This window comes from Hyla sarda, chromosome 7, assembly GCF_029499605.1.
Source record: "Hyla sarda isolate aHylSar1 chromosome 7, aHylSar1.hap1, whole genome shotgun sequence".
NCBI classification, from domain to species: domain Eukaryota; kingdom Metazoa; phylum Chordata; class Amphibia; order Anura; family Hylidae; genus Hyla; species Hyla sarda.
This window is the reverse complement of record NC_079195.1, coordinates 52,530,738-52,554,825: the sequence shown is the minus strand read 5'-3', so window position 1 is coordinate 52,554,825 and position 24,088 is coordinate 52,530,738. Positions and strand designations below refer to the sequence as shown.

Genomic DNA, 24,088 nt, shown 5'->3' with positions numbered 1-24,088 from the left:
CACTTGTTCCTATTTTTGGATGACATTTTGGTGCCAACATACAATGGTTTCAACATACAATGGTCGTCCTGGAACCAATTAATATTGTAACTTGAGGGACCACTGTATTTACATTGTATTATGACCTCCTGCTGATACTATGTTATACAGTACACTGTTACAAAATTTATGTCAGTGGTCTCAAACTGTGGCCCTCCAGATGTTGCAAAACTTCAACTCCCAGCATGCCCGGACAGGCATGCTGGGAGTTGAAGTTTTGCAACATCTGGATAGCCACAGTTTGAGACCACTCTTTCATGTAGAATAGAAGAAAATAAAAGGTTTAAAACCTCAATATAGGATTTGGTCCCGTGCAGTATGGCTAATGCTTCCATTTGATTATACTGCCCTCTTTTGGATGTTAATGACTATACATGATTCTAAAAGCAGGTAAGTGTTATTATTTTAAAAGTGTTATTAGGACTCAGTTCACATTGTGCTTTGGCCTTACCTTTAGCCCATATGCCGGGAAAATATCCCAGTATACTTACTGACCATAAATCCTCCATGTAGGCAACTGTATACCATAAAGTCCCATGTGTCATCAACAGGGCACCATCAAAAAGAAACGTATACTACACTTTTTTTTGTAGCGTTGAACTGTGCTCTTCTATAGAGCAGAATACAGCAAAGATAAAGTATACAGCACAGTATGCACAGTTTTCTTTCTTCCTAAGTATTTTAAAAAGTATTCTAAAAATTGCAAACATTAAATTTTTATCATTTAAAAAAATCGAAAAAGAAAATGTATCAGTATTAAAGGGGTATTCCGCCACTAGACATTGTCACGATGCCGGCTGGCAGGTAGTGGATCCTCTGTGCCAGAGAGGGATTGGCGTGGACCGTGCTAGAGGATCGGTTCTAAGTCACTACTGGTTTTCACCAGAGCCCGCCGCAAAGCGGGATGGTCTTGCTGCGGCGGTAGTGACCAGGTCGTATCCCCTAGCAACGGCTCAACCTCTCTGGCTGCTGAAGATAGGCGCGGTACAAGGGAGTAGACAGAAGCAAGGTCGGACGTAGCAGAAGGTCGGGGCAGGCAGCAAGGATCGTAGTCAGGGGCAACGGCAGGAGGTCTGGAACACAGGCTAGGAACACACAAGGAAACGCTTTCACTGGCACGATGGCAACAAGATCCGGCGAGGGAGTGAAGGGGAAGTGAGGTGATATAGGGAAGTGCACAGGTGTAAACACTAATTGGAACCACTGCGCCAATCAGCGGCGCAGTGGCCCTTTAAATCGCAAAGACCCGGCGCGCGCGCGCCCTAGGGAGCGGGGCCGCGCGCGCCGGGACAGAACTGACGGAGAGCGAGTCAGGTACGGGAGCCGGGGTGCGCATCGCGAGCGGGCGCTACCCGCATCGCGAATCGCATCCCGGCCGGAGGCGGTATCGCAGCGCCCCGGGTCCGTGGAACCGACCGGAGCGCTGCAGTGAGGGGAGTGTAGCGAGCGCTCCGGGGAGGAGCGGGGACCCGGAGCGCTCGGCGTAACAGTACCCCCCCCCTTGGGTCTCCCCCTCTTCTTGGAGCCTGAGAACCTGAGGATCAGACTTTTGTCCAGGATATTGTCCTCAGGTTCCCAGGACCTCTCTTCTGGACCACAACCCTCCCAATCCACTAAAAAGAAGGTTTTCCCTCTGACCTTTTTAGATGCTAAAATTTCTTTGACGGAGAAGATGTCCGAGGAGCCGGAGACAGGAGTGGGGGGAACAGATTTGGGAGAGAAACGGTTAATGATAAGTGGTTTAAGAAGAGAAACATGAAAGGCATTAGGAATACGAAGAGAAGGAGGAAGAAGAAGTTTGTAAGAGACAGGATTAATCTGGCGCAAAATCTTGAAAGGACCAAGATAGCGTGGTCCCAACTTATAGCTAGGGACACGGAAGCGGACATATTTAGCGGAGAGCCATACCTTGTCTCCAGGGGAAAAAATGGGAGGAGCTCTTCTTTTCTTATCCGCGAATCTCTTCATGCGTGAAGAAGCCTGTAAGAGAGAATTTTGGGTCTCTCTCCATATGATGGAAAGATCACGAGAAATTTCATCCACAGCGGGCAGACCAGAGGGCAAGGGGGTAGGGAGGGGGGGAAGAGGGTGACGGCCGTACACCACGAAAAACGGGGATTTGGAGGAAGATTCAGAGATTCTGAAATTATACGAGAATTCGGCCCAAGGTAGAAGATCTGCCCAGTCATCCTGGCGGGAGGAAACAAAATGTCGTAAATAGTCACCCAAGACCTGGTTAATTCTTTCTACTTGTCCATTGGATTGAGGATGGTATGCAGAAGAAAAATTTAATTTAATCTTGAGTTGTTTACAGAGAGCCCTCCAGAATTTAGACACAAATTGGACGCCTCTATCCGAGACGATCTGCGTAGGCAACCCGTGAAGACGAAAAATGTGTACAAAAAATTGTTTAGCCAACTGAGGCGCTGAAGGAAGACCAGGAAGAGGGATGAAATGTGCCATTTTGGAGAATCGATCAACGACCACCCAAATAACAGTGTTGCCATGGGATGGGGGTAAGTCAGTAATAAAATCCATACCAATCAGAGACCAAGGTTGTTCGGGGACAGGCAGAGGAAGAAGAAAACCAGCGGGCTTCTGGCGAGGAGTCTTATCCCGGGCACAGATAGTGCAGGCTCGCACAAAGTCCACCACATCAGTCTCTAGAGTCGGCCACCAATAGAAGCGAGAGATGAGTTGCACAGATTTCTTGATGCCCGCATGACCTGCGAGATGGGAGGAGTGACCCCATTTGAGGATTCCGAGGCGTTGGCGTGGAGAAACAAAGGTCTTTCCTGGAGGAGTTTGCCTGATGGAAGCTGGAGAAGTGGAAATCAGGCAGTCAGGAGGAATGATGTGTTGAGGAGAGAGTTCAATTTCAGAAGCATCTGAGGAACGAGAGAGAGCATCGGCCCTAATGTTCTTATCAGCAGGCCGAAAGTGAATTTCAAAATTAAATCGGGCAAAGAACAGAGACCACCTGGCCTGACGAGGATTCAGCCGTTGGGCAGACTGGAGGTAGGAGAGGTTCTTGTGATCGGTGTAAATAATAACTGGAAATCTTGATCCCTCCAGCAGATGCCTCCATTCCTCAAGTGCTAATTTAATGGCTAGAAGCTCTCGATCCCCGATGGAGTAGTTCCTCTCCGCCGGAGAGAAGGTCCTAGAAAAAAAACCACAAGTAACAGCATGCCCGGAAGAGTTTTTTTGTAGAAGGACAGCTCCAGCTCCCACTGAGGAGGCATCAACCTCCAATAGGAAGGGTTTAGATGGGTCAGGTCTGGAGAGCACGGGAGCCGAAGAAAAGGCAGACTTGAGTCGTTTAAAGGCGTCTTCCGCTTGAGGAGGCCAAGACTTGGGATCGGCATTTTTTTTGGTTAAAGCCACAATAGGAGCCACAATGGTAGAAAAATGTGGAATAAATTGCCTGTAATAATTGGCGAACCCCAAAAAACGTTGGATGGCACGGAGTCCGGAGGGGCGTGGCCAATCTAAGACGGCAGAGAGTTTATCTGGGTCCATTTGTAGTCCCTGGCCAGAGACCAAGTATCCTAGAAAAGGAAGAGATTGGCATTCAAACAGACATTTCTCTATTTTGGCATAGAGTTGATTATCACGAAGTCTCTGAAGAACCATACGGACATGCTGGCGGTGTTCTTCTAGATTGGCAGAAAAAATCAGGATATCGTCCAAATATACAACAACACAGGAGTATAGGAGATCACGAAAAATTTCATTAACAAAGTCTTGGAAGACGGCAGGGGCGTTGCACAGGCCAAAGGGCATGACCAGATACTCAAAGTGTCCATCTCTGGTGTTAAATGCCGTTTTCCATTCATCCCCCTCTCTGATGCGGATGAGATTATAAGCACCTCTTAAGTCCAGTTTGGTAAAAATATGGGCACCTTGGAGACGATCAAAGAGTTCAGAGATGAGGGGTAGGGGGTAGCGGTTCTTAACCGTGATTTTATTAAGACCGCGGTAGTCAATGCAAGGACATAGAGAGCCATCTTTTTTGGACACAAAGAAAAATCCGGCTCCGGCAGGAGAGGAGGATTTACGGATAAAGCCCTTTTTTAAATTTTCCTGGACGTATTCAGACATGGCAAGAGTCTCTGGGACGGACAGAGGATAGATTCTGCCCCGGGGTGGAGTAGTGCCCGGGAGGAGGTCAATAGGACAATCATAAGGCCTGTGAGGAGGTAGAGTCTCAGCTTGTTTTTTGCAAAAAACGTCCGCAAAGTCCATATAGGCCTTAGGGAGGCCGGTTACAGGAGGAACCACAGGGACACGGCAAGGGTTACTGGGAACCGGTTTTAGGCAGTCCTTGGAACAAGAGGGCCCCCAACTCTTGATCTCCCCAGTGGACCAATCCAGGGTTGGGGAATGGAGTTGAAGCCAGGGAAGTCCAAGGAGAATTTCAGAAGTGCAATTGGGGAGGACCAAAAGTTCAATCCTCTCGTGATGAGATCCGATGCACATTAGAAGGGGCTCCGTGCGGAAACGTATAGTACAGTCCAATCTTTCATTGTTTACACAATTGATGTAGAGGGGTCTGGCGAGACTGGTCACCGGGATGTTGAACCTGTTGACGAGAGAGGCCAAAATAAAATTTCCTGCAGATCCAGAGTCCAAGAAGGCCACAGCAGAGAAGGAGAAGGCAGAGGCAGACATCCGCACAGGCACAGTAAGACGTGGAGAAGCAGAGTAGACATCAAGGACTGTCTCACCTTTGTGCGGAGTCAGCGTACGTCTTTCCAGGCGGGGAGGACGGATAGGACAATCCTTCAGGAAGTGTTCGGTACTAGCACAGTACAGGCAGAGATTCTCCATGCGGCGTCGTGTCCTCTCTTGAGGTGTCAGGCGAGACCGGTCGACCTGCATAGCCTCCACGGCGGGAGGCACAGGAACAGGTTGCAGGGGACCAGAGGAGAGAGGAGCCGGGGAGAAGAAACGCCTCGTGCGAACAGAGTCCATATCCTGGTGGAGCTCCTGACGCCTTTCGGAAAAACGCATGTCAATGCGAGTGGCTAGGTGAATGAGTTCATGTAGATTAGCAGGGATTTCTCGTGCGGCCAGAACATCTTTAATGTTGCTGGATAGGCCTTTTTTAAAGGTCGCGCAGAGTGCCTCATTATTCCAGGATAATTCTGAAGCAAGAGTACGGAATTGTACGGCATACTCGCCAACGGAAGAATTACCCTGGACCAGGTTCAACAGGGCAGTCTCAGCAGAAGAGGCTCGGGCAGGTTCCTCAAAGACACTTCGAATTTCCGAGAAGAAGGAGTGTACAGAGGCAGTGACGGGGTCATTGCGGTCCCAGAGCGGTGTGGCCCAAGCCAGGGCTTTTCCAGACAGCAGACTGACTACGAAAGCCACCTTAGACCTTTCAGTGGGGAACTGGTCCGACATCATCTCCAAGTGTAATGAACATTGGGAAAGAAAGCCACGGCAAAACTTAGAGTCCCCATCAAATTTATCCGGCAAGGATAGTCGTATTCCAGAAGCGGCCACTCGCTGCGGAGGAGGTACAGGAGCTGGCGGAGGAGATGATTGCTGGAGCTGTGGTAGTAACTGTTGTAGCATAACAGTCAGTTGAGACAGCTGTTGGCCTTGTTGCGCTATCTGTTGTGACTGCTGGGCGACCACCGTGGTGAGGTCAGCGACAACTGGCAGAGGAACTTCAGCGGGATCCATGGCCGGATCTACTGTCACGATGCCGGCTGGCAGGTAGTGGATCCTCTGTGCCAGAGAGGGATTGGCGTGGACCGTGCTAGAGGATCGGTTCTAAGTCACTACTGGTTTTCACCAGAGCCCGCCGCAAAGCGGGATGGTCTTGCTGCGGCGGTAGTGACCAGGTCGTATCCCCTAGCAACGGCTCAACCTCTCTGGCTGCTGAAGATAGGCGCGGTACAAGGGAGTAGACAGAAGCAAGGTCGGACGTAGCAGAAGGTCGGGGCAGGCAGCAAGGATCGTAGTCAGGGGCAACGGCAGGAGGTCTGGAACACAGGCTAGGAACACACAAGGAAACGCTTTCACTGGCACGATGGCAACAAGATCCGGCGAGGGAGTGAAGGGGAAGTGAGGTGATATAGGGAAGTGCACAGGTGTAAACACTAATTGGAACCACTGCGCCAATCAGCGGCGCAGTGGCCCTTTAAATCGCAAAGACCCGGCGCGCGCGCGCCCTAGGGAGCGGGGCCGCGCGCGCCGGGACAGAACTGACGGAGAGCGAGTCAGGTACGGGAGCCGGGGTGCGCATCGCGAGCGGGCGCTACCCGCATCGCGAATCGCATCCCGGCCGGAGGCGGTATCGCAGCGCCCCGGGTCCGTGGAACCGACCGGAGCGCTGCAGTGAGGGGAGTGTAGCGAGCGCTCCGGGGAGGAGCGGGGACCCGGAGCGCTCGGCGTAACAGACATCTTATCCCCTTATCTCCAAAGGATAGAGGATAAGATGTCAGATCGCCGGGGTCCCGCTGCTGGGGACCCCGGGGATCACTGCTGCAGCACCCCGCTATCATTACTGCGCAGAGCGAGATCGCTCTGCACGTAATGATGGGCAGTACAGGGGCCGGAGCATCGTGACGTCACGCCCCCCCCGTCGTGACATCACGGCCCGCCCCGAAGGGGGCGTGGCGGTCGTCACGCCCCCTGCCATAGATTTGCATTAAGGGGACGGGCTGTGATGTAACTAGGGGCGGAGCCATGACGTCACGCTGCTCCGGCCCCTGTATCGCCCGTCATTACGCACAGAGCGAACTCGCTCTGTGCAGTAATGATGGCGGGGTGCCGCAGCGGCGATCCCCGGGGTCCCCAGCAGCGGGACCGCGGCGATCTAACATCTTATCCCCTATCCTTTGGATAGGGGATAAGATGCCAGGGGCGGAATATCCCTTTAAAGAGAAAAAAATAGAAACAAGAAAATACCTAAAAATGTACATGTATATTTATTATATCAATAAAATATGTTGTGCAAATTGAAGTGACCTCTAGGAGGTAATCCTTGAATAGGAAGAGATCGCCATCCATCAATTTCATCTACTATAGTGACGCACTCCCTTATGGAAACACTTCTTTCTCAACAAATATAGTGAAAATATTTATTTAATGGGTATTCCAGGAATTTTTTTTTTACTTGACTGCTGTAAAGTTAGTGTAGCTCCTAATATACCAGAAGAACAAAGGAAGATGGATCCAGCTCAATGCAGGTAAAATAAACTTTAATCCATAGGACAAGGAGGATACAAGTAACGCATTTCAAGCACTGTACGCGCTCTTAGTTATATGTAGTATGACTAAGAGCGCGTACAGCGCTTGAAACGCGTTACTTGTATCCTCCTTGTCCTATGGATTAAAGTTTATTTTACCTGCATTGAGCTGGATCCATCTTCCTTTGTTCTTCTGATTGGCTGGAGCCGTCCAGCACCTGGATCTGTGCTCTGCTGTCCGGGCGGGGCGGGGTGAGCTGGTTTTCACTTAGTTTGCATCTCCTAATATACCGTATTTGCCGACTGGGCGTATAAGACGACCCCCAACTTTTACAGTTAAAATAGAGAGTTTAGTATATACTCGCCGTATATTACTACCCCGCTACCGCGATGTTCCCTCACTCTAGGTAGGCAGCATAGTTCCCCCTAAATTAGGTTGTCAGCATAGTTCCCCCTACATTAGGTTGTCAGTATAGTTCCCCTACATTAGGTTGGCAGCATAGTTCCCCCCACATTAGGTTGGCAGCATAGTTCCCCCCACATTAGGTTGTCAGCATAGTTCCCCCTACATTAGGTTGTCAGCATAGTTCCCCTACATTAGGTTGGCAGTATAGGTCCCCCCACATTAGGTTGTCAGCATAGTTCCCCCCTACATTAGGTTGTCAGCATAGCTCCTCCCACATTAGGGTGTCAGCATAGTTCCCCCCACATTAGGTTGTAAGCATAGTTCCCCCACATTAGATTGTCAGCATAGTTCCCCCCACATTAGGTTGTCAGCATAGTTCCCCCCACATTAGGTTGTCAGCATAGTTCCCCCTACATTAGGTTGTCAGCATACTTCCCCCCACATTAGGTTGTCAGCATAGTTCCCCCCACATTAGGTTGTCAGCATAGCTCCTCCCACATTAGGTTGTCAGCATAGTTCCCCCTACATTAGGTAGACAGCATAGTTCCCCCACCATTAGGTTGTCAGCATAGCTGCCCCCCACATTAGGTTGTAAGCATAGTTCCCCCACATTAGTTTGTCAGCATAGTTTCCCCCACATTAAGTTGGCAGTATAATTCCCCCCCACATTAGGTTGTAGTTCCCCCACATTAGGTTGGCAGTATAGTTCTCCCACATTAGTTTGGCAGTATAGTTCCACCACATTAGGTTGGCAGTATAGTTCCTCCACATTAGGCTGTAGTTCCCCCACATTAGGTAGGCAGTGGTCCCCCACAGTCATACAGCCTTCAGCCATACACAGTGTCCTCTGGGGTGTCAGCCATACACAGCTTTTCCTGTCCGGGGTCATGATCTACTGTTATGGCCTATAGGTCATAGAAGTAGGTCCTGGGACCGGAAGGGTGGTGGTCGGAGCACCGAAGATGATGTGCTGGTAACTTACCATACCCCCCATGCGTCCTCGCTGCTCTGATGCCGTTTCTATGGGCGCATGTACAGGACGTCAGTGACGTCCCTGCATGCGCTACCGCCCAGCGGCCCCTGCGTTTTTTAAGTTAACGCGGGGCCGCAGAAAGGTAACCAGGACATCCTTGTGTCCTGAAAAGATATTTCGGGACACAAGGATATCCCAAATGTGACGGGGAAATTTATCTCGGCTGAGATGGATAATCCATACCCCGGGTGTCCCCGCCAACTGCAGCACCCAGTGTATAAGACAACCCTGACTTTTGATAACATTTTACTGGGTTTAAAAGTCGTTTTATATGCCGGAAAATACGGTAGTTTCTGTACCTGTGTCTCACAAATCTTCTGTGATTTTTGCCTTAAATGGTTACTGTCAGATATAAATAAAAAAAAATATATGTTTTACATCTTGGCAAAACAAAAGTTTTTCTAATATACTTCTTAAAAAAAAAAAAAAAATCTAATTTTATTAAAGAAAACTGCCTTTGAAAATCCCACCACTAAAGGTCCCCATACCTCCTAGGGCACTGATGAGTCCCACAGCAGCATCAGCTTGTCCAAGGGTCATGGACATGGCTGATTGACAAGGCTGTAGGAGGAACACAGCCTACAGCAACACGGCTGTAACACAAAGTTTTACCAAACAGGTGCATCCAGTTGTTGAAAAACTACAACTCCAAGAATGCCCGGACAGTCAGAGGATGTCTGGGCATGCTGGGAGTTGTAGTTTTGTAAAAGCTGTAAGCACACAGCTGAAGGCAACACAGCTGTAAAAAAGAGTTATACAACTATTCCAAAACTACAAGTCCCAGCATAACAGGATTGGCAAAGGATGACACACATGAATGAAATAGGAACATATAGAAAATGTATGCGTTAAAAACTAGTGTACTTTTAGCACTAAACCTTTGCACTCATTTAGGAGGATCTAAGTTATACACTCACCATATTGTCTTTGGTGGTAGAGCACAGGCAATCTCCAATAATCAGTGTGTGTGTGTGTGTGTGTGTGTGTGTGTATGTGTGTGCAGCATAAAACAAGGGAGGAAGGGGTTACAAAGCAGGGTTGCCAGGCTCGCTCCTGAGAGCAGTGAGTAAGCAGAGTGATGGAGGGGGAGGAGTCATCACAGTGCAGACAAGAGAGGGACACCCCCCCATCCTTTGGAAGGCTGAAAAAGACATTGAGCAGCTGTAATATGCAATTCTTTAGTGACATATGGGTGATAGATACATAAAAATTACATATACTTGATCAAGATTAGTTACCGATAGAAACGCTTTAAAGTTTATTTTTAAAAGCATACAAAATGAGTGTCGTCTCAGGTTTTCCCAGGTTGCAGTGCGGCCCGAGACATTACATCACTAGTCAGATGTTCAGAGGGAGCCTGTCTTTGCTTCAATGGGTGGAGCAACTGCTGGGTGGGGGGAGATCATTCTGCAATGAATTGTAGCTTTGCAACAGCTGGAGGCACCCTGGTTAGAAAAATACTGGCATTTAAGGGAGCACAGGTGTGTTTAAATGGGTGGGGTGACTGATGTGTGGGAGGGAGGAAATTGACCTCACACTTACAAACAAGGAATCATGGGATTTGTAGTTTAAAGAACAAATGCCAACAAGAAATACCAGTTCACAAAAAGATAGCCACAGTGTTATGGTTGACTCAGAACACAGCTGTTTAGCTCCAAGACAAGCGCAGATCCTTCTTAAGCATGTCCATTACTGTCTGGCAGGTAAGCACTAAAATCACCTTATGGTGGAGAACCCCTTTAACCCTATAGAGCACTTTGCTCATACCAATGGGTATGCTTTTTTCTAGACAAGGGTCTCGATCCATGATGGATGCTACTCATTGAAATCTGTTACATGTATGGGTTTGAGGTATATATTGTGAAGTTAACCCAATATATACATCAACGCTGGACACCATGAGACACAGAGTAAAAAGTCTAAGTCTAAGATCTAAAAAAACAAAGTTCAAAAGTATCTTGATCATTGTCATCAAACAGCAAGATCTGAATGGGTTTTACCCCCTTTCCTGTACCTGATGTTGACAATTAGAATATCTCATGGCATTTTTGGGTGGCATTGGGCTTCTTTTATAATAGATTGGACTGTAGGAAAGTAGGGCATATCTTCTCCTTCCTTCTCTGCTCTCAGGAGAAGTGACCACAAGTTGCTACCTGGGGTCCTGTAGTAAGGGTGTGATGAGGGCAGATGGAATTACTCTAGGGGCAGATAGCATTAACCCCTTGTGTTCATGACCCCAGGGTGTGGTTTTACCACTACACCCCCTTAAGGTATACCGCTGGATCCTGGGCTAGACACGGGGGCAAATAATGACTCTGACGCCAAGTTACGGAACAGGTGTAACAGTCTATAAAGCTTGGCTAGGCCCAAGGAGGTGACCAGTGACTTCAGAGACCACAGGGCTTGCTGGGACTTATGGTGGACTTGGATAATTTGATGCAGGGCCACGCTGACTTGACTTGGACTAACTTGACTGAGACAGATTATGACAGACTTCACCCCGTTTGTAGCTTAACAGGTTTTGACTTTCACCTGTGGGGCAGTAGACTTGTGGATCCGTGGCTGCGTGGTAGACTTTAGGCCTCTTGAGGACACCAGACACCCTTTCCAGACTTGACCTCACTGCAACTCAGTACTAAAGAGAGACCGAGGAAGCTCCACCCAGGGCTTATATGGGGGAGACTCAGGAGGGGTCCCATAGGTCACCCTGTAGATCACATGGTCACTGGGACCTTCCCTGGTTACAATCACATGACAACCACACTTAAAGGTATATAACATTATATGTACATGACCCATATTACATAGGCACTTAGGGGAATACATAAGACACAAGAACAGGGGGGCCGAGGGGCCACGGAATGGAGTCTGCCGGACAGGGCAGCAAAGGCACTGGGCCACCATAGTCCCATCCATAGGCCCTTAAAGAGGTACTCCACTTGAACACTTCTCTTTTAAATCAGCTGGTGCCAGAAAGATCAGCAGGTATGTAAATTACTTCTATTAAAAAATCCTAATCCTTCCAGTACTTATCAGCAGTTGTATGCCATAGAGAAAATTCTTTTCTTTTTGAATTTCCTTTCTGCCTGACCACAGTGCTCTCTGCTGACACCTCTGTCCATTTTAGGAACTGTCCAGAGTAGGAGCAAATCCCCATAGAAAACCTATCCTGTTCTGGACAGTTCCTGACATGGACAGAGGTGTCAGCAGAGAGCACTGTGGTCAGACAGAAAATAAATTCAAAAACAAAAGAACTTCCTCTGTAGTATACATCAGCTGATAAGTACTGGAAGGATTAAGATTTTTAATAGAAGTTATTTACTGTTTAACTTTCTGGCACCAGTTGATTCAAAAGAAAATGTTTTCCAGGGGAGTACCCCTTTAAGAAACAGGGGAATGGGCAAATTGAACATTTTGCCCTTTCTCATACCAGCTGTAGATGTGATGTCCCCTCCCGGAGGACTGCCTTTGGTGATGGAAATATATTTTTAAAGGGGTACACCAGCCCTAAGACATCTTATCCAAATCCAAACGACAGGGGATAAGATGTCTGATCGCAGGAGTCCCACCGCTGGGGACCCCCGCAATCTCTTAATCTGCACCCACCTTTGTGAGCTCTCCGCAGTGCTGGAGGCTCCGAGTGGGAAGCGTTACGACCAGGGGGCCGGAGTATCTGCCATCACGCCCCCTCTTATAGACTTGCAACGAGGGGGCGGGACATGACATCACACGGGGGCGGAGTTGTGGCGTCACGATACTCCGGCCCCGTGGTCATAAAGCTTCACATACGGAGCCTCCAGCGCTGCGGAGAGCTCACAAAGGTGGGTGCGAAATAAGAGATTGCAGTGGTCCCCAAAGGATAGGGAATAAGATGTCTTAGGGCCAGAGTACCCCTTTTTTTCTTTTTAAACACATTTTATTGAAAAATTTTCTAAATACATAACATAGAAAAATAGAAAAAGAAAAAAACAGGAATACGGTCATACAGGTCATGTACAGCGATGTGGGAGCCCGAAGGTCAGACTATATATTCAGAATTAACAAGTCACATAGTCAGTAACCAATGATAAGTAAAATAGAGTGCCACATGTGTCGAGGACGAAGATAAATGGAGGGAGAGAAGCTGGTAACCAGGTATGTATCTACGGTAAAGCTCCCAGTGTGTTTCCTAACGCTCCAAGGCAGTACCATTTAGTGGAGCTGAATGGTCTCACAATATCAGTAATTTCACCTTCAGTATAATGAGAAAGAATAAATAACTTCCATTTATCAAAGAACTTCTCGGTGTGAGTGGTCTTCTGTCTTTCTGAGTCAATTCTGTCTATCCCACAAAGTTTTTTGAGCTGTGTTATCAACATAAGCAAGGTAAGGGTAGAGGGCTTGAGCCAGGAGGCAAATATGCAACGTAAGGCTACTAGAAGGACAATATGCACCATTAGGGGCACCATAGAGGGAGCCTGCTGGTCTTGTTCTGGTGGATGGAATTGGTGGAAAAATAGAGCTCTTGGGGTAAACGGTAAGGTCACATCCCACATGTCTTTAAAGGGGTACTTCCCTGGAAAAAAATCTTTAAATCAGCTGGTGCCAGAAAGTTGAACAGAAAACTCTTAATCCTTCCAATACTTATCAGCTGTTGTGTGCTCCACAGGAAGTTCTTTACTTTTTTAATTTCCTTTCTGTCTGATCACAGGTGCTCTCTGCTGACACCTCTGTCCATTTTAGGAACTGTCCGGAGCAGGAGAGTTTTGCTATGGGGATTAGCTCCTACTCTGGACAGTTCCTAAAATCGACAGAGGTGTCAGCAGAGAGCACTGTGGTCAGACAGTAAGGAAATTCAAAAAGAAAAGAACTTCTTGTGGAGCATACAACAACTGATGAGTACAGGAAGGATTAAGATTTTTTAATAGAAGTAATTTACAAATCTGTTTAACTTTCTGGTACCAGTTGATTAAATTTTTTTTCCAGGGGAGTATCCCTTTAACATAGGCCAAGACAAGTTGCCAATAAGCAGCAGTATGTGAACAAGTCCACACACAGTGCCATAGATTAGTCAGAAGATAAGAAATATAGCGCTCCATGGTGTAATAAAAGAGAGACCTGTAGGGTAAATGTGCAAATAGCAAAGAGGCTCACCTGATAGACTTGTGTACCCACATACACAAGAATGGTGAGCGCATGTGAGGTCCGCAGCCAGCCAGGCTGAACAATGGAGGATGAGAAGACAGGCCTTGGTGGAATACCGGCTTTCAAATGGCGCAGGACATAGATGAACCAACAGGTAAGTAAAGTGCTTGAGTCGTTTATTCTCCCAACATGCAACGCGTTTCACTGCTACAGCAGCTTCATCAGGCATAACAAGGAACATATGGGTGGTGAAATTATCCTGGTAGTGAAAGGATACGTGGGGCAGGGGGAGGGGAAAGGGAAATGGATAAAGAGAGGGGGGGGGGGAGGGAAGGAAGAAAGGGAGGTATCCTCACCACCGGGCAAATTACAGTGTACAAATACATATATTTAAAAATGTATATTTCAGTATAAAAACAAGCAAAATGGTACCTATATTAAAGTATAAGTAAAATAAAATAAAATAGAATTATGGTGAATGAGACAATAGAGGACGGACACATAGTTAGCGAATGTTCTCTATGGTCTCATTCAGACCATGCGGAATTAAAGTAGAAAGTGTAAATATCCAATATGATTCGCGATTAATTAACTGCTGAAAACGATTGGGTCTAGTGGATGGAATAGATTCTAAAATAATTAAGCATAAAGATGAGATGTCACTTTTGTGAACTAAAGTGAAATGACGTGATACACTGTGAAGTGTGAATTTGTTCTTAATATTGGATCGATGTTTTGACATGCGGCAACGTACTGTTTTAATTGTACGTCCGATATATTGGATATTACAGCTGCAAGATAGCAGGTATATAGCATATTGGGTATTACAGTTCAGACATTGTTTAATATTAAAACATTTTTTTGTATAAAAAGAACAAAATTTATCCACAAATGGATCCATCATGCTACAACATAAGCAACGAGTTTTGTTGCACGGCGAACATCCCATAATGGAGGGGATAGATAAAGTACTGGTGTGCAAAGGTTTTTTTTAATCTATTGGGAGCAAGTAAATTTTGAAGATTTTTAGATCTCCGATATGTAATGCCAGGTTTAGGGGGGACTATATCCTTGAGTATCGGATCATTCCGAATAATGTGCCAATTGCGTTTGAAAACATTATGTATCAAAGGGGGCTGCTCTATTATAATTCGTAATAAAATTATATTTGAATTGATTGGTTTGTTTTTTTATCTTTTTTCTGTTGTGTAATAGTAGAAAGGTCTGTCTGTGTTTTATTTTTCCCTTTGTGATATGCTTGTGTTCGTAATGAATCCGGGTATCCTTTTGATAAAAATCGTTGTTTTAATATTTGTGCTTGTAATGAAAAATCATGATCAGTAGTGCAATTTTTACGAATTCTAAGGTACTGGCCATAAGGTACTCCTCTCAACCAACTGGGGTAGTGAGCACTGGTGTAATCTAAAAAACCTATTAACATCAACAGTTTTGAAGTGAGTTCTGGTGTGTATTTGACCTGTACAATTATTGATTTCTAAATCTAAAAAAAATTAATATTTGTGTGGGAAAAATTAATAGTGAATTGTAAACCCCAAGTGTTGGAATTTAAGTAGTTAACGAAATCATACGCTTGTTTTTCTGTGCCTATCCAAAGAAAAAACAAATCATCAATGAAGCACCGGAAAAATAAAATGAATGGTGAATAGATCAGGGACTGTGCTATGTGGACGGCCTCAAACGCCCCATGAACAATCGAGGGGACTATATCCTTGAGTCTCGAAGAATTTTGTCCGATACAGATTATTATGTAATTCTTTTTTCAGATCCCTCTAAAAAGTTTCATGAGATTTACACTAATAATATTAATACAGCATCAGACAAAAATATTTTCAATAAACAAGAATTATCTTTACTCACAATAAAACATTTTTATTTACCTAATTTTTATTACCTACCCAAATTACATAAAAATCCAGTGAATCCCCCGGGCCGACCTATCATTTCAGGTATCTCCTCCTTAACTTCTAATTTATCTCATTTTGTTGATTTGTTTTTACAACCTTATGTTTTAAATTTACCTTCTTATCTCAGGGACTCCTCCCAATTAATTTTGGAACTGCAACAGATTAATTTACCATCATCATTTTCATTTTTGACACTTGATGTCTGCTCCCTATATTCCAACATTGACACTGACCTGGGTTTACAAGTCATAAAAGACATCTTATTTGGTGATAGTTCTCTTCACTTTGATCAAGCATCTTTTTTGTTACAATCGATTTCATTTATTCTCAAACATAATATTTTTTCATTTGATGATGTCATTTATCAACAGATCAGGGGCTGTGCTATGGGGATGCGCTTCGCCTCCAGTTATGCAAATTTGTTTATGGGGGCGTTTGAGGCCGTCCACATAGCACAGTCCCTGATCTATTCACCATTCATTTTATTTTTCCGGCGCTTCATTGATGATTTGTTTTTTCTTTGGATAGGCACAGAAAAACAAGCGTATGATTTTGTTAACTACTTAAATTCCAACACTTGGGGTTTACAATTCACTATTAATTTTTCCCACACAAATATTAATTTTTTAGATTTAGAAATCAATAATTATACAGGTCAAATACACACCAGAACTCACTTCAAAACTGTTGATGTTAATAGTTTTTTAGATTACACCAGTGCTCACTACCCCAGTTTGGTTGAGAGGAGTACCTTATGGCCAGTACCTTAGAATTCGTAAAAATTGCACTACTGATCATGATTTTTTGTTACAGGCACAAATATTAAAACAACAATTTTTATCAAAAGGATACCCGGATTCATTACTTACACAAGCATATCACAAAGGGAAAAATAAAACACAGACAGACCTTTCTACTATTACACAACAGAAAAAAGATAAAAAACAAACCAATCAGTTCAAATATAATTTTATTACGAATTATAATAGAGCGGCCCCTTTGATACATAATGTTTTCAAACGCAATTGGCACATTATTCGGAAGGATCCGATACTCAAGGATATAGTCCCCCCTAAACCTGGCATTACATATCGGAGATCTAAAAATCTACAAAATTTACTTGCTCCTAATAGATTAAAAAACCCTTTGCACACCAATACTTTATCTATTCCCTCCATTATGGGATGTTCGCCGTGCAACAAAACTCGTTGCTTATGTTGTAGCATGATGGATCCATTTGTGGATACATTTTGTTCTTTTTATACAAAAAAATGTTTTAATATTAAACAACGTCTGAACTGTAATACCCAATATGCTATATACCTACTATATTGCAGCTGTAATATCCAATATATCGGACACACAATTCAAACAGTACGTTGCCGCATGTCAAAACATCGATCCAATGTTAAGAACAAATTCACACTTCACAGTGTATCACGTCATTTCACTTTAGTTCACAAAAGTGACATCTCATCTTTACGCTTAATTATTTTAGAATCTATTCCATCCACTAGACCCAATCATTTTCAGCAGTTAATTAATCGCGAATCATATTGGATATTTACACTTTCTACTTTAATTCCGCATGGTCTGAATGAGACCATAGAGAACATTCGCTAACTATGTGTCCGTCCTCTATTGTCTCATTCACCATAATTTTATTATATTTTATTTTACTTATACTTTAATATAGGTCCCATTTTGCTTGTTTTTTTTATACTGAAATATACATTTTTTAATATATGTATTTGTACACTGTAATTTGCCCGGTGGTGAGGATACCTCCCTTTCTTCCTTTCCCCCCCTCTCTTTATCCATTTCCCGTTCCCCTCCCCCTGCCCCACGTTTCCTTTTGCTACCGGGATAAATTCACCACGCATATGTTCCATGTTATGCCTGATGAAGCTGCTGTAGCAGTGAAACGCGTTGCATGTTGGGAGAATAAACGACTCAAGCACTTTACTTACCTGTTGGTTTGTCTATGTCCTGCGCCATTTGAAAGCCGGCATTCCACCGAAGCCTGTCTTCTCATCCTCCATAGATTAGTCAGAGGGGTGGAGCATTTAGGACAGGCAGTGATTCTGTCAGGGGAATCTGGGGAAGGGAGAATATTAACCCCTTAAGGATGCAGGGTTTTTCCATTTTTTGCACTTTCGTTTTTTCCTCCTTACCTTTTAAAAATCATAACCCTTTCAATTTTACACCAAAAAATCCATATGATGGCTTATTTTTGTGCCACTTATTCTACTTTTTCATGACATCAGTCATTTTACCTAAAAATCTACAACAAAAAAAAAAAAAATCATTGTGGGACAAAATTGAAGAAAAAACACAATTTTGTAACTTTGGGGGGCTTCCGTTCTGACTTTTTGATCGCTTTTTATTCATTTTTTCATTATATAAAAAGTGACTAAAAATATGCTATTTTGGACTTTGGCTGAGGGTCCATGCCCGGGAGCTTGCAGGAGCATCAGGGACCGACCGGGCACGGGAGGGGTGGCTCGGAGCAGGTAGACAGCTGGTAACTGTCAGGCGGGAGCTCACCTTGTTAGCCTCCTACATCGGCTGCGCCAGAACCAGAAGTTCGGGAGTACCCATTTAAACACTGTAGTATATTTTCAATGTTGTAAGGTTATCTGCACATCTGCTCAGTCATTTAGGGGAATTACAACATAATAGGGGGCTTTCCACCTTTCCTGGGGGAAACCAACCTACTAGGGTAACATAATTTAATATTGAAGACCTATCTAACTGCTGTGGGGACATATCTATAAAAGGGGTACCTATTTACCCACTTATTCTTTTTATGCAGGGCACCAATTGAGGTATTATTTCCATTTGAAGGTCAATACATTACGATTTTGTATATGGGTGCTTCAATAGTACAGAGCCTAAGATATATGTCCAGTAGATTTTAAAGAGTCAAGTGATGGCTGGAAGAAATCATCATAGTGGTCTGAACCGGTTGGAAAAGAAATGTGATACTTCCCCCTCGGTTTCAGTGTTTTACCTCCAGTCGGCACTCTGGTGTTGCTTCAGTAGCGAACATCATGTGACTGCGGCAGCCAATCAGCAGCCTCACCACTTAGTGATGGTTGCCATGGTGGTAGGAGTACAGATCGTGACCAATGAGGCTGCTGATTGGCTGCGCGGTCAAATGACATTACCTGATAAAATAACAGCAGAGCACTGACCGGAGGGAGAATGGGGGATCAGCATGGGGACAGAGGGGGAGGTAAGTAACAGTTTGTTATTTTAAAGCATTTGTGACTTTTTTTTTTAAACAAAATAAATAAATAAATAAATAATAATATCGACAACCCCTTAAAAGAGATTACCCACTCAAAATGCATTAGCATAATTTTGTGGGCAACAATCCTTTCAAGAGCCTATTACATGGGGAGATTATTGGTGGAACAGGTCTGTATTGCTTCATGTAAATAAACCCAAAGATTCATTTATAGACAACTAAATGCTTGTTTGTTGGCTAATCGTATCCTACATGCTGGCCTAAGAATCATTGTTATCTTCCTCATGCATGTGAACTCACCCATTCTGTCCGTGTGGTAGAAGTAATTAAATAGTACTTACCTTAAAAAAACATTTTTTTTTTATTCCCTTTGAAGTAATATTCATCTTTCTTGGTGGACGTCTTTAGCGTTTCTTGCTTTACAGCTTGGTAGGAGATACATTAGGCTCACTGTGACAATGCCTCCCTATGCAGTAGCAATGTATTGACAGTAAAATAAGATTCTTCACCTTGTATTATAGTGGACAGGTCAGAAGTAGGATGTTTGTGCTTTTCTTTTTGATAAAATGTGTCAGATTATATATTCCTCTGTTATAAAGTATAGGTATGTTTTACATTGTTGCTAGATTGCGCAGGTCAAGATCTATGGGTCCAGGATGCTTTATAGATTCCACAACCAGAGCTTCACCTTCAGAAGCACCGACCATAGGGCAGAATGACATCTTGTGAGGTCCATGTCTTTGTATCCTCTTCACTGATGCAGATGAAGGACAATGGGTGGAAAAGACGGTGTACTTCTTTATAGAAGCAATTTAATACCTGCTTAGCAGGGAACCTTAGTAAGTCCATTTGTCCTGAATCACTTGACCCTTTTCCAGGCAAAGCTTTTGTTGCGTCTTATTGTACGTAACACACAAACTGCTGTAAAAGCCAGCAGAGCACCACTGCAGATGGAGACAATAAAATGCATTGTGTCCTTGTTATAAAGCGTTCAGTTCATTAGCTTCATTGGCTGTCTGGTCCATCCAGTTATACTGAGGCAGGCTAGATTGGGAAAGGGAACACGTGCAAGAGAAAATAAATATTCTATATGAATTATACTTCTCTAAAGAAAGCAACTCTGCAAATGGTCTTTCTTAAAATTCTAACATTTTGTGGGAGATTTATCAAACCCTGTGTAAAGGAAGAGTGAGCAGACATGGCAGACATTGCCCAAAGCAACCAATCAGATTGCATCTTTCATTTTCAAAGAGGTCTGTGAAAAATGAAAGAAGCAATCTGATTGGTTGCTATGGGAAACTGCATCACTCTTCCTCTACACTGGTTTTGATAAATCTCCTCCTTTGTGCCTACAGCTCGTGAGCAAAAGCTATGTGTTTCCATGGTGACAGGGACCACAATCAAATCTGACCTGATTCTTTAGTCATGATCCCATCCGCCTGTCCATTACTTCTTGTTCGTCTTCTGACTGTGTGCTAAATGGGTTATCTGGAGACACGTTTTTACTTCCACAGGATAGGGAATAAGTGTCTAATCATGGGGGGAGGGGGAGCACCTGTTGGGATCTCCAGAATTGCACCCAACTATCCCTGTGCATGAAGAGGGGTTGACAAATACCCCTTCATGCATCTCTATGAGAGCGCTGGAGATACACGAGCACTGTTCTGTACTGTGTATCCCGGGTGCTCCCACAAAGATGCATGGAGGAGGCTTGTCAACTCCACGCTGCATGCCCATGGAGAATCTTAAGATTCTTTCTGTTCACCACTTTCTTGTCTCTGCTGCACGCTACTTCATGGTCCATGTCTGCTCACTAAATCTTCCTCCTCACCCATCCTATGCCCCCCACCTTCCTGGATGAATGCAAGTGACAGCCTGCTCACCATAATCACTGGCCACAACAACGTCCCACCCAAGCCAGTAAATGGCTGAGTGGGCACTTAGGAGATCAGCAGGGCCCCAGTGGTTAGACCCCCTGCCATCAGACACTTATCCCCTATCTGTTGATAGGGGATAAGTGTCTAAAAAGTTAAGTTACCTGGAGTAATCCTTCAAAACAGCTCATTTGCAGCCTCAGCTATAGCATCTTTTATTCATTTGCATTTCACTTTTATATTCATCTCATTTCATGTTTATTACTATAGTGTTCTACATCATTACTATAGTGTTCTACATCATTTAGGAATCTTACCTTGTACAAAGAGTGTAAGACCTAAGACCATAATATAAAAGCTAAAGAGAAAAATAAAAACAAAAATAAAAACTGAAATAAGAGAGAAGAGATAAAAAAGAGAGATTGTGCTGTGTTAGATTGAAAGCTCAAGAAGGTATCAATAGCAGAGTAGAATTTTAATAATACAAGAAGTATTCACGGCGTAAAAGCAAAAGAAATAATTTTCAAATAAATCTGAGATTAAAAAAAGTTCTATATCAATACATCATATAATTTGTAAAAATGTAGGTGACAAAGCCCAAGATATAGAAGTGATATGGTCCACCTACTGGATGCTCCATTGGAAACAGTAACAATACCATTATAATTAGGGATGAGCGAATCGAATCTGACAAATCCAAATTTGTTACAAATTTCAGTAAAAATTTTAATTCTTAATGAATGCGAATATCGCCGCGATTCGATCACGCAAATCACTTCATTAAACTCCATTTAGTGTGGTTCAGGCTCCAGGGCATCTAAAATGGTGGATCCACATGTGAGGACATGGGGCAAGGAATCCTGGGAAGGCAGGAAGGCAGGTAGGAGGGATGACCCTGAATCACATGCAGCATGCAGCCTATCAGCAGCCAGCCAGCCCTGTGATGTCGCAGCCCTATATAAGGGGCAGCAATCTTGCAGCCAGTCACATCAGCGTTCTATTACTGAGAGAGAGAGGGACAGAAAGCAGTATGTGTTGCACAGAAAATAATTTTTACAGCAGCTATTCACCTCCCAGTCATTCTATTGCAGAAAGGGACAGAGAGCAGTGTGTTGCACAGAAAAGCTTTTTTACAGCAGCGATTCACCTCAAGCCCAAAATACATCCTAGAAGCACTGATAGGGAAGGGAGTGAGACTGAGAGAGAAAGTGCAATTTTGGTTGTAGCACACATCGACTGTGTGCTGCCGCACTGGTGTTGGTGTGTACAACAAATGATAAGCTAATAGTAGCCAGCCAGTTAGGCTGAGCAGAGCACTAAAAGCGTATTTTCCTCTATTAAGTGTAACCTGCGCGTACATCTAAGTGGTGTACTTTTTTGTTCCTGTTAAAGTCTTAAGAGCCTAGATACTGTGAAAATCCAGCCAAACGTACACACCTGCTGGTGTTGTAGACTAATACTGTTTTAAGCATACTTGATCGCATTGTCCTCCCCTCATAAGTGCATACCACATATGTATATCTAAGTGGTGTACCATTTTGTTCCTGTTAAAGTCTTAAGGGTCTAAATACTATGAAAGGCCAGCCAAAAGTACACACCTGCTGGTGTTGTAGACAAATACTGTTTTAAGAGTAGTGGAGCGTATTGTACTTCCCTCATATACGCACTAAGTATGTCAGGCAGAGAAGTGCCAGGATGTGCACAGAGGCATGGCGAGGAGTGGCAGAGGCCTTAATTCATCAGGCAGAGGCTGCAGCAGACTAGGGGCAAGATGCAGCAGGAGTTGCAACGAGAGGCCTGAGCTCCCGGTGTCAGCTAGTGGTGGTGTCTCGACCAGCAACCCATCTGCCGTCATCGATTGGTTGACACGGTCATCCACTTCATCACAAGTGACATCTGACACCCCCAGTCAACAGTCGGTGGGTTCCTCAGACACAACCCTCAGTTGACATGGCCCAGGAGCAGTCCCTGTCCTCCCATTGCCTCTGTCCTATGCTGTTCTCTCCCCCAAAGTAATTTCTTATGCTGTGGGTTCAGCTCCACTATTTAGTGAGGATGATCTACTAGAGAACAGACAGCAGCTACTGCCCAGCCAAAAAGTGGAGGAGACAGCCGCCGCTTCCTACACTAGGTGGGCAAATAGTGATGAGGAGAGTGGCGTGGTAGGTGGTGTTACGAGCGTTAACGCTCCTGAAGCAGACACTGTTGATGAACCTGAGGAGGACATCAGTGACGTGCAGACACAACTCGATGATGAAGCCGATCGCACTTGGGAGCCGGGTGCAGAAGGGACTTCATCATCAGGAGAAGAGGGTTGCAGGTTGCCTGTGAGGCAGCAGCTGAGCCAGCAAGGTGGTAGCATGGTTGGCAGTCAGCATGGTGGCAGAAGTGGGAAGTCTGGAGCCAAACGTGCCCCGGGTAGACCATCTGCTTCGCGGCAGCCTACCTTTCCGGAAGGCAGTGGAACAGGGGTTCCTGGTGTCGACGGCAGTAGCAGTAAATCAGTGCGGACTGTTGGTGGGAAAATCAGCTACTCGGCCGTGTGGCTGTTTTTTATCAAGCATCCGTAGGATGTTAAACTGGCCACATGCAAGATGTGTCGGCAGAAGGTGAAGTGAGGCCAGGGTCCCAATGTTGGTACCACACCCCTGCATCAACATATGCAGCGTCACCATAAAGTGGCCTAGGAGAACCGTAGCTCCGATGTGGTGGTCCAGCCTGCTGCATCACCCAGTGGCAAGCCACTCCCTGTTTCAGCCAGACAAGGCTCCACCACTTAAGCCGAAGGGAGCTGTGTGTCATAGCCATCTTTTGTCGCTCCAGATGCTCCTACTCCTCCTACTTCGAGTCAGTCATTCCACCAGCAATCCATTGGGGAGGCCATGTCAAAGAGACAACAGTATGCACCCTCTCATCGAATGGCGCAGAAGATGCTCCTGTCCAAGTTGCTGGTGCTGCAGTCCCTCCCTTTTCAAGTGGTGGACTCTGCACCTTTCTGAAAACTGATGGCTTGTGCCGAGCAGAGGTGGAGAGTCCCAAGCTGTCATTTCTTTGATTTCTTTGTGAAGAAGGCAGTACCAGCCCTGCAAAAGTTTGTGGAACAGAAGGTGGGTCAGTCCATGAGCCTGTTGGTGTGTACCAAAGTGCATGGCAGCGCCGACGTGTGGAGCTGTAACTACGGTCATGGACAATACATGTCATTTACGGCCCACTGGGTGAATGTGGT

The 24,088-nt window shown here is 45.0% G+C and overlaps 1 protein-coding gene and 1 long non-coding RNA gene across 10 annotated transcripts in view; one reads left to right on the top strand and one right to left on the bottom strand.

Annotated features, from left to right (window-relative positions):
• The window catches only part of JAKMIP3 (Janus kinase and microtubule interacting protein 3), a 195,219-nt gene that overhangs the window by 17,278 nt on the left and 153,853 nt on the right, over positions 1 to 24,088 (bottom strand). For 8 of the 9 annotated variants that reach the window (XM_056529011.1, XM_056529012.1, XM_056529013.1 and 5 more), the window contains 2 exons: positions 21,180 to 21,251; positions 19,330 to 20,032 (listed from right to left, as the gene is read on the bottom strand). In XM_056529011.1, coding sequence (XP_056384986.1) covers positions 21,201 to 21,251 — 51 coding nt within the window. In that variant the 3' untranslated portion in view covers positions 19,330 to 20,032; positions 21,180 to 21,200. The remainder of the gene's footprint in view (positions 1 to 19,329; positions 20,033 to 21,179; positions 21,252 to 24,088) is intronic. The other variant, XM_056529010.1, reaches the window with a different exon arrangement.
• Positions 18,636 to 24,088, top strand: part of LOC130281602 (uncharacterized) — a 30,652-nt gene continuing 25,199 nt past the window's right edge. The window contains exon 1 of the long non-coding RNA XR_008846049.1: positions 18,636 to 18,973. This is a non-coding gene — a long non-coding RNA (uncharacterized LOC130281602). The remainder of the gene's footprint in view (positions 18,974 to 24,088) is intronic.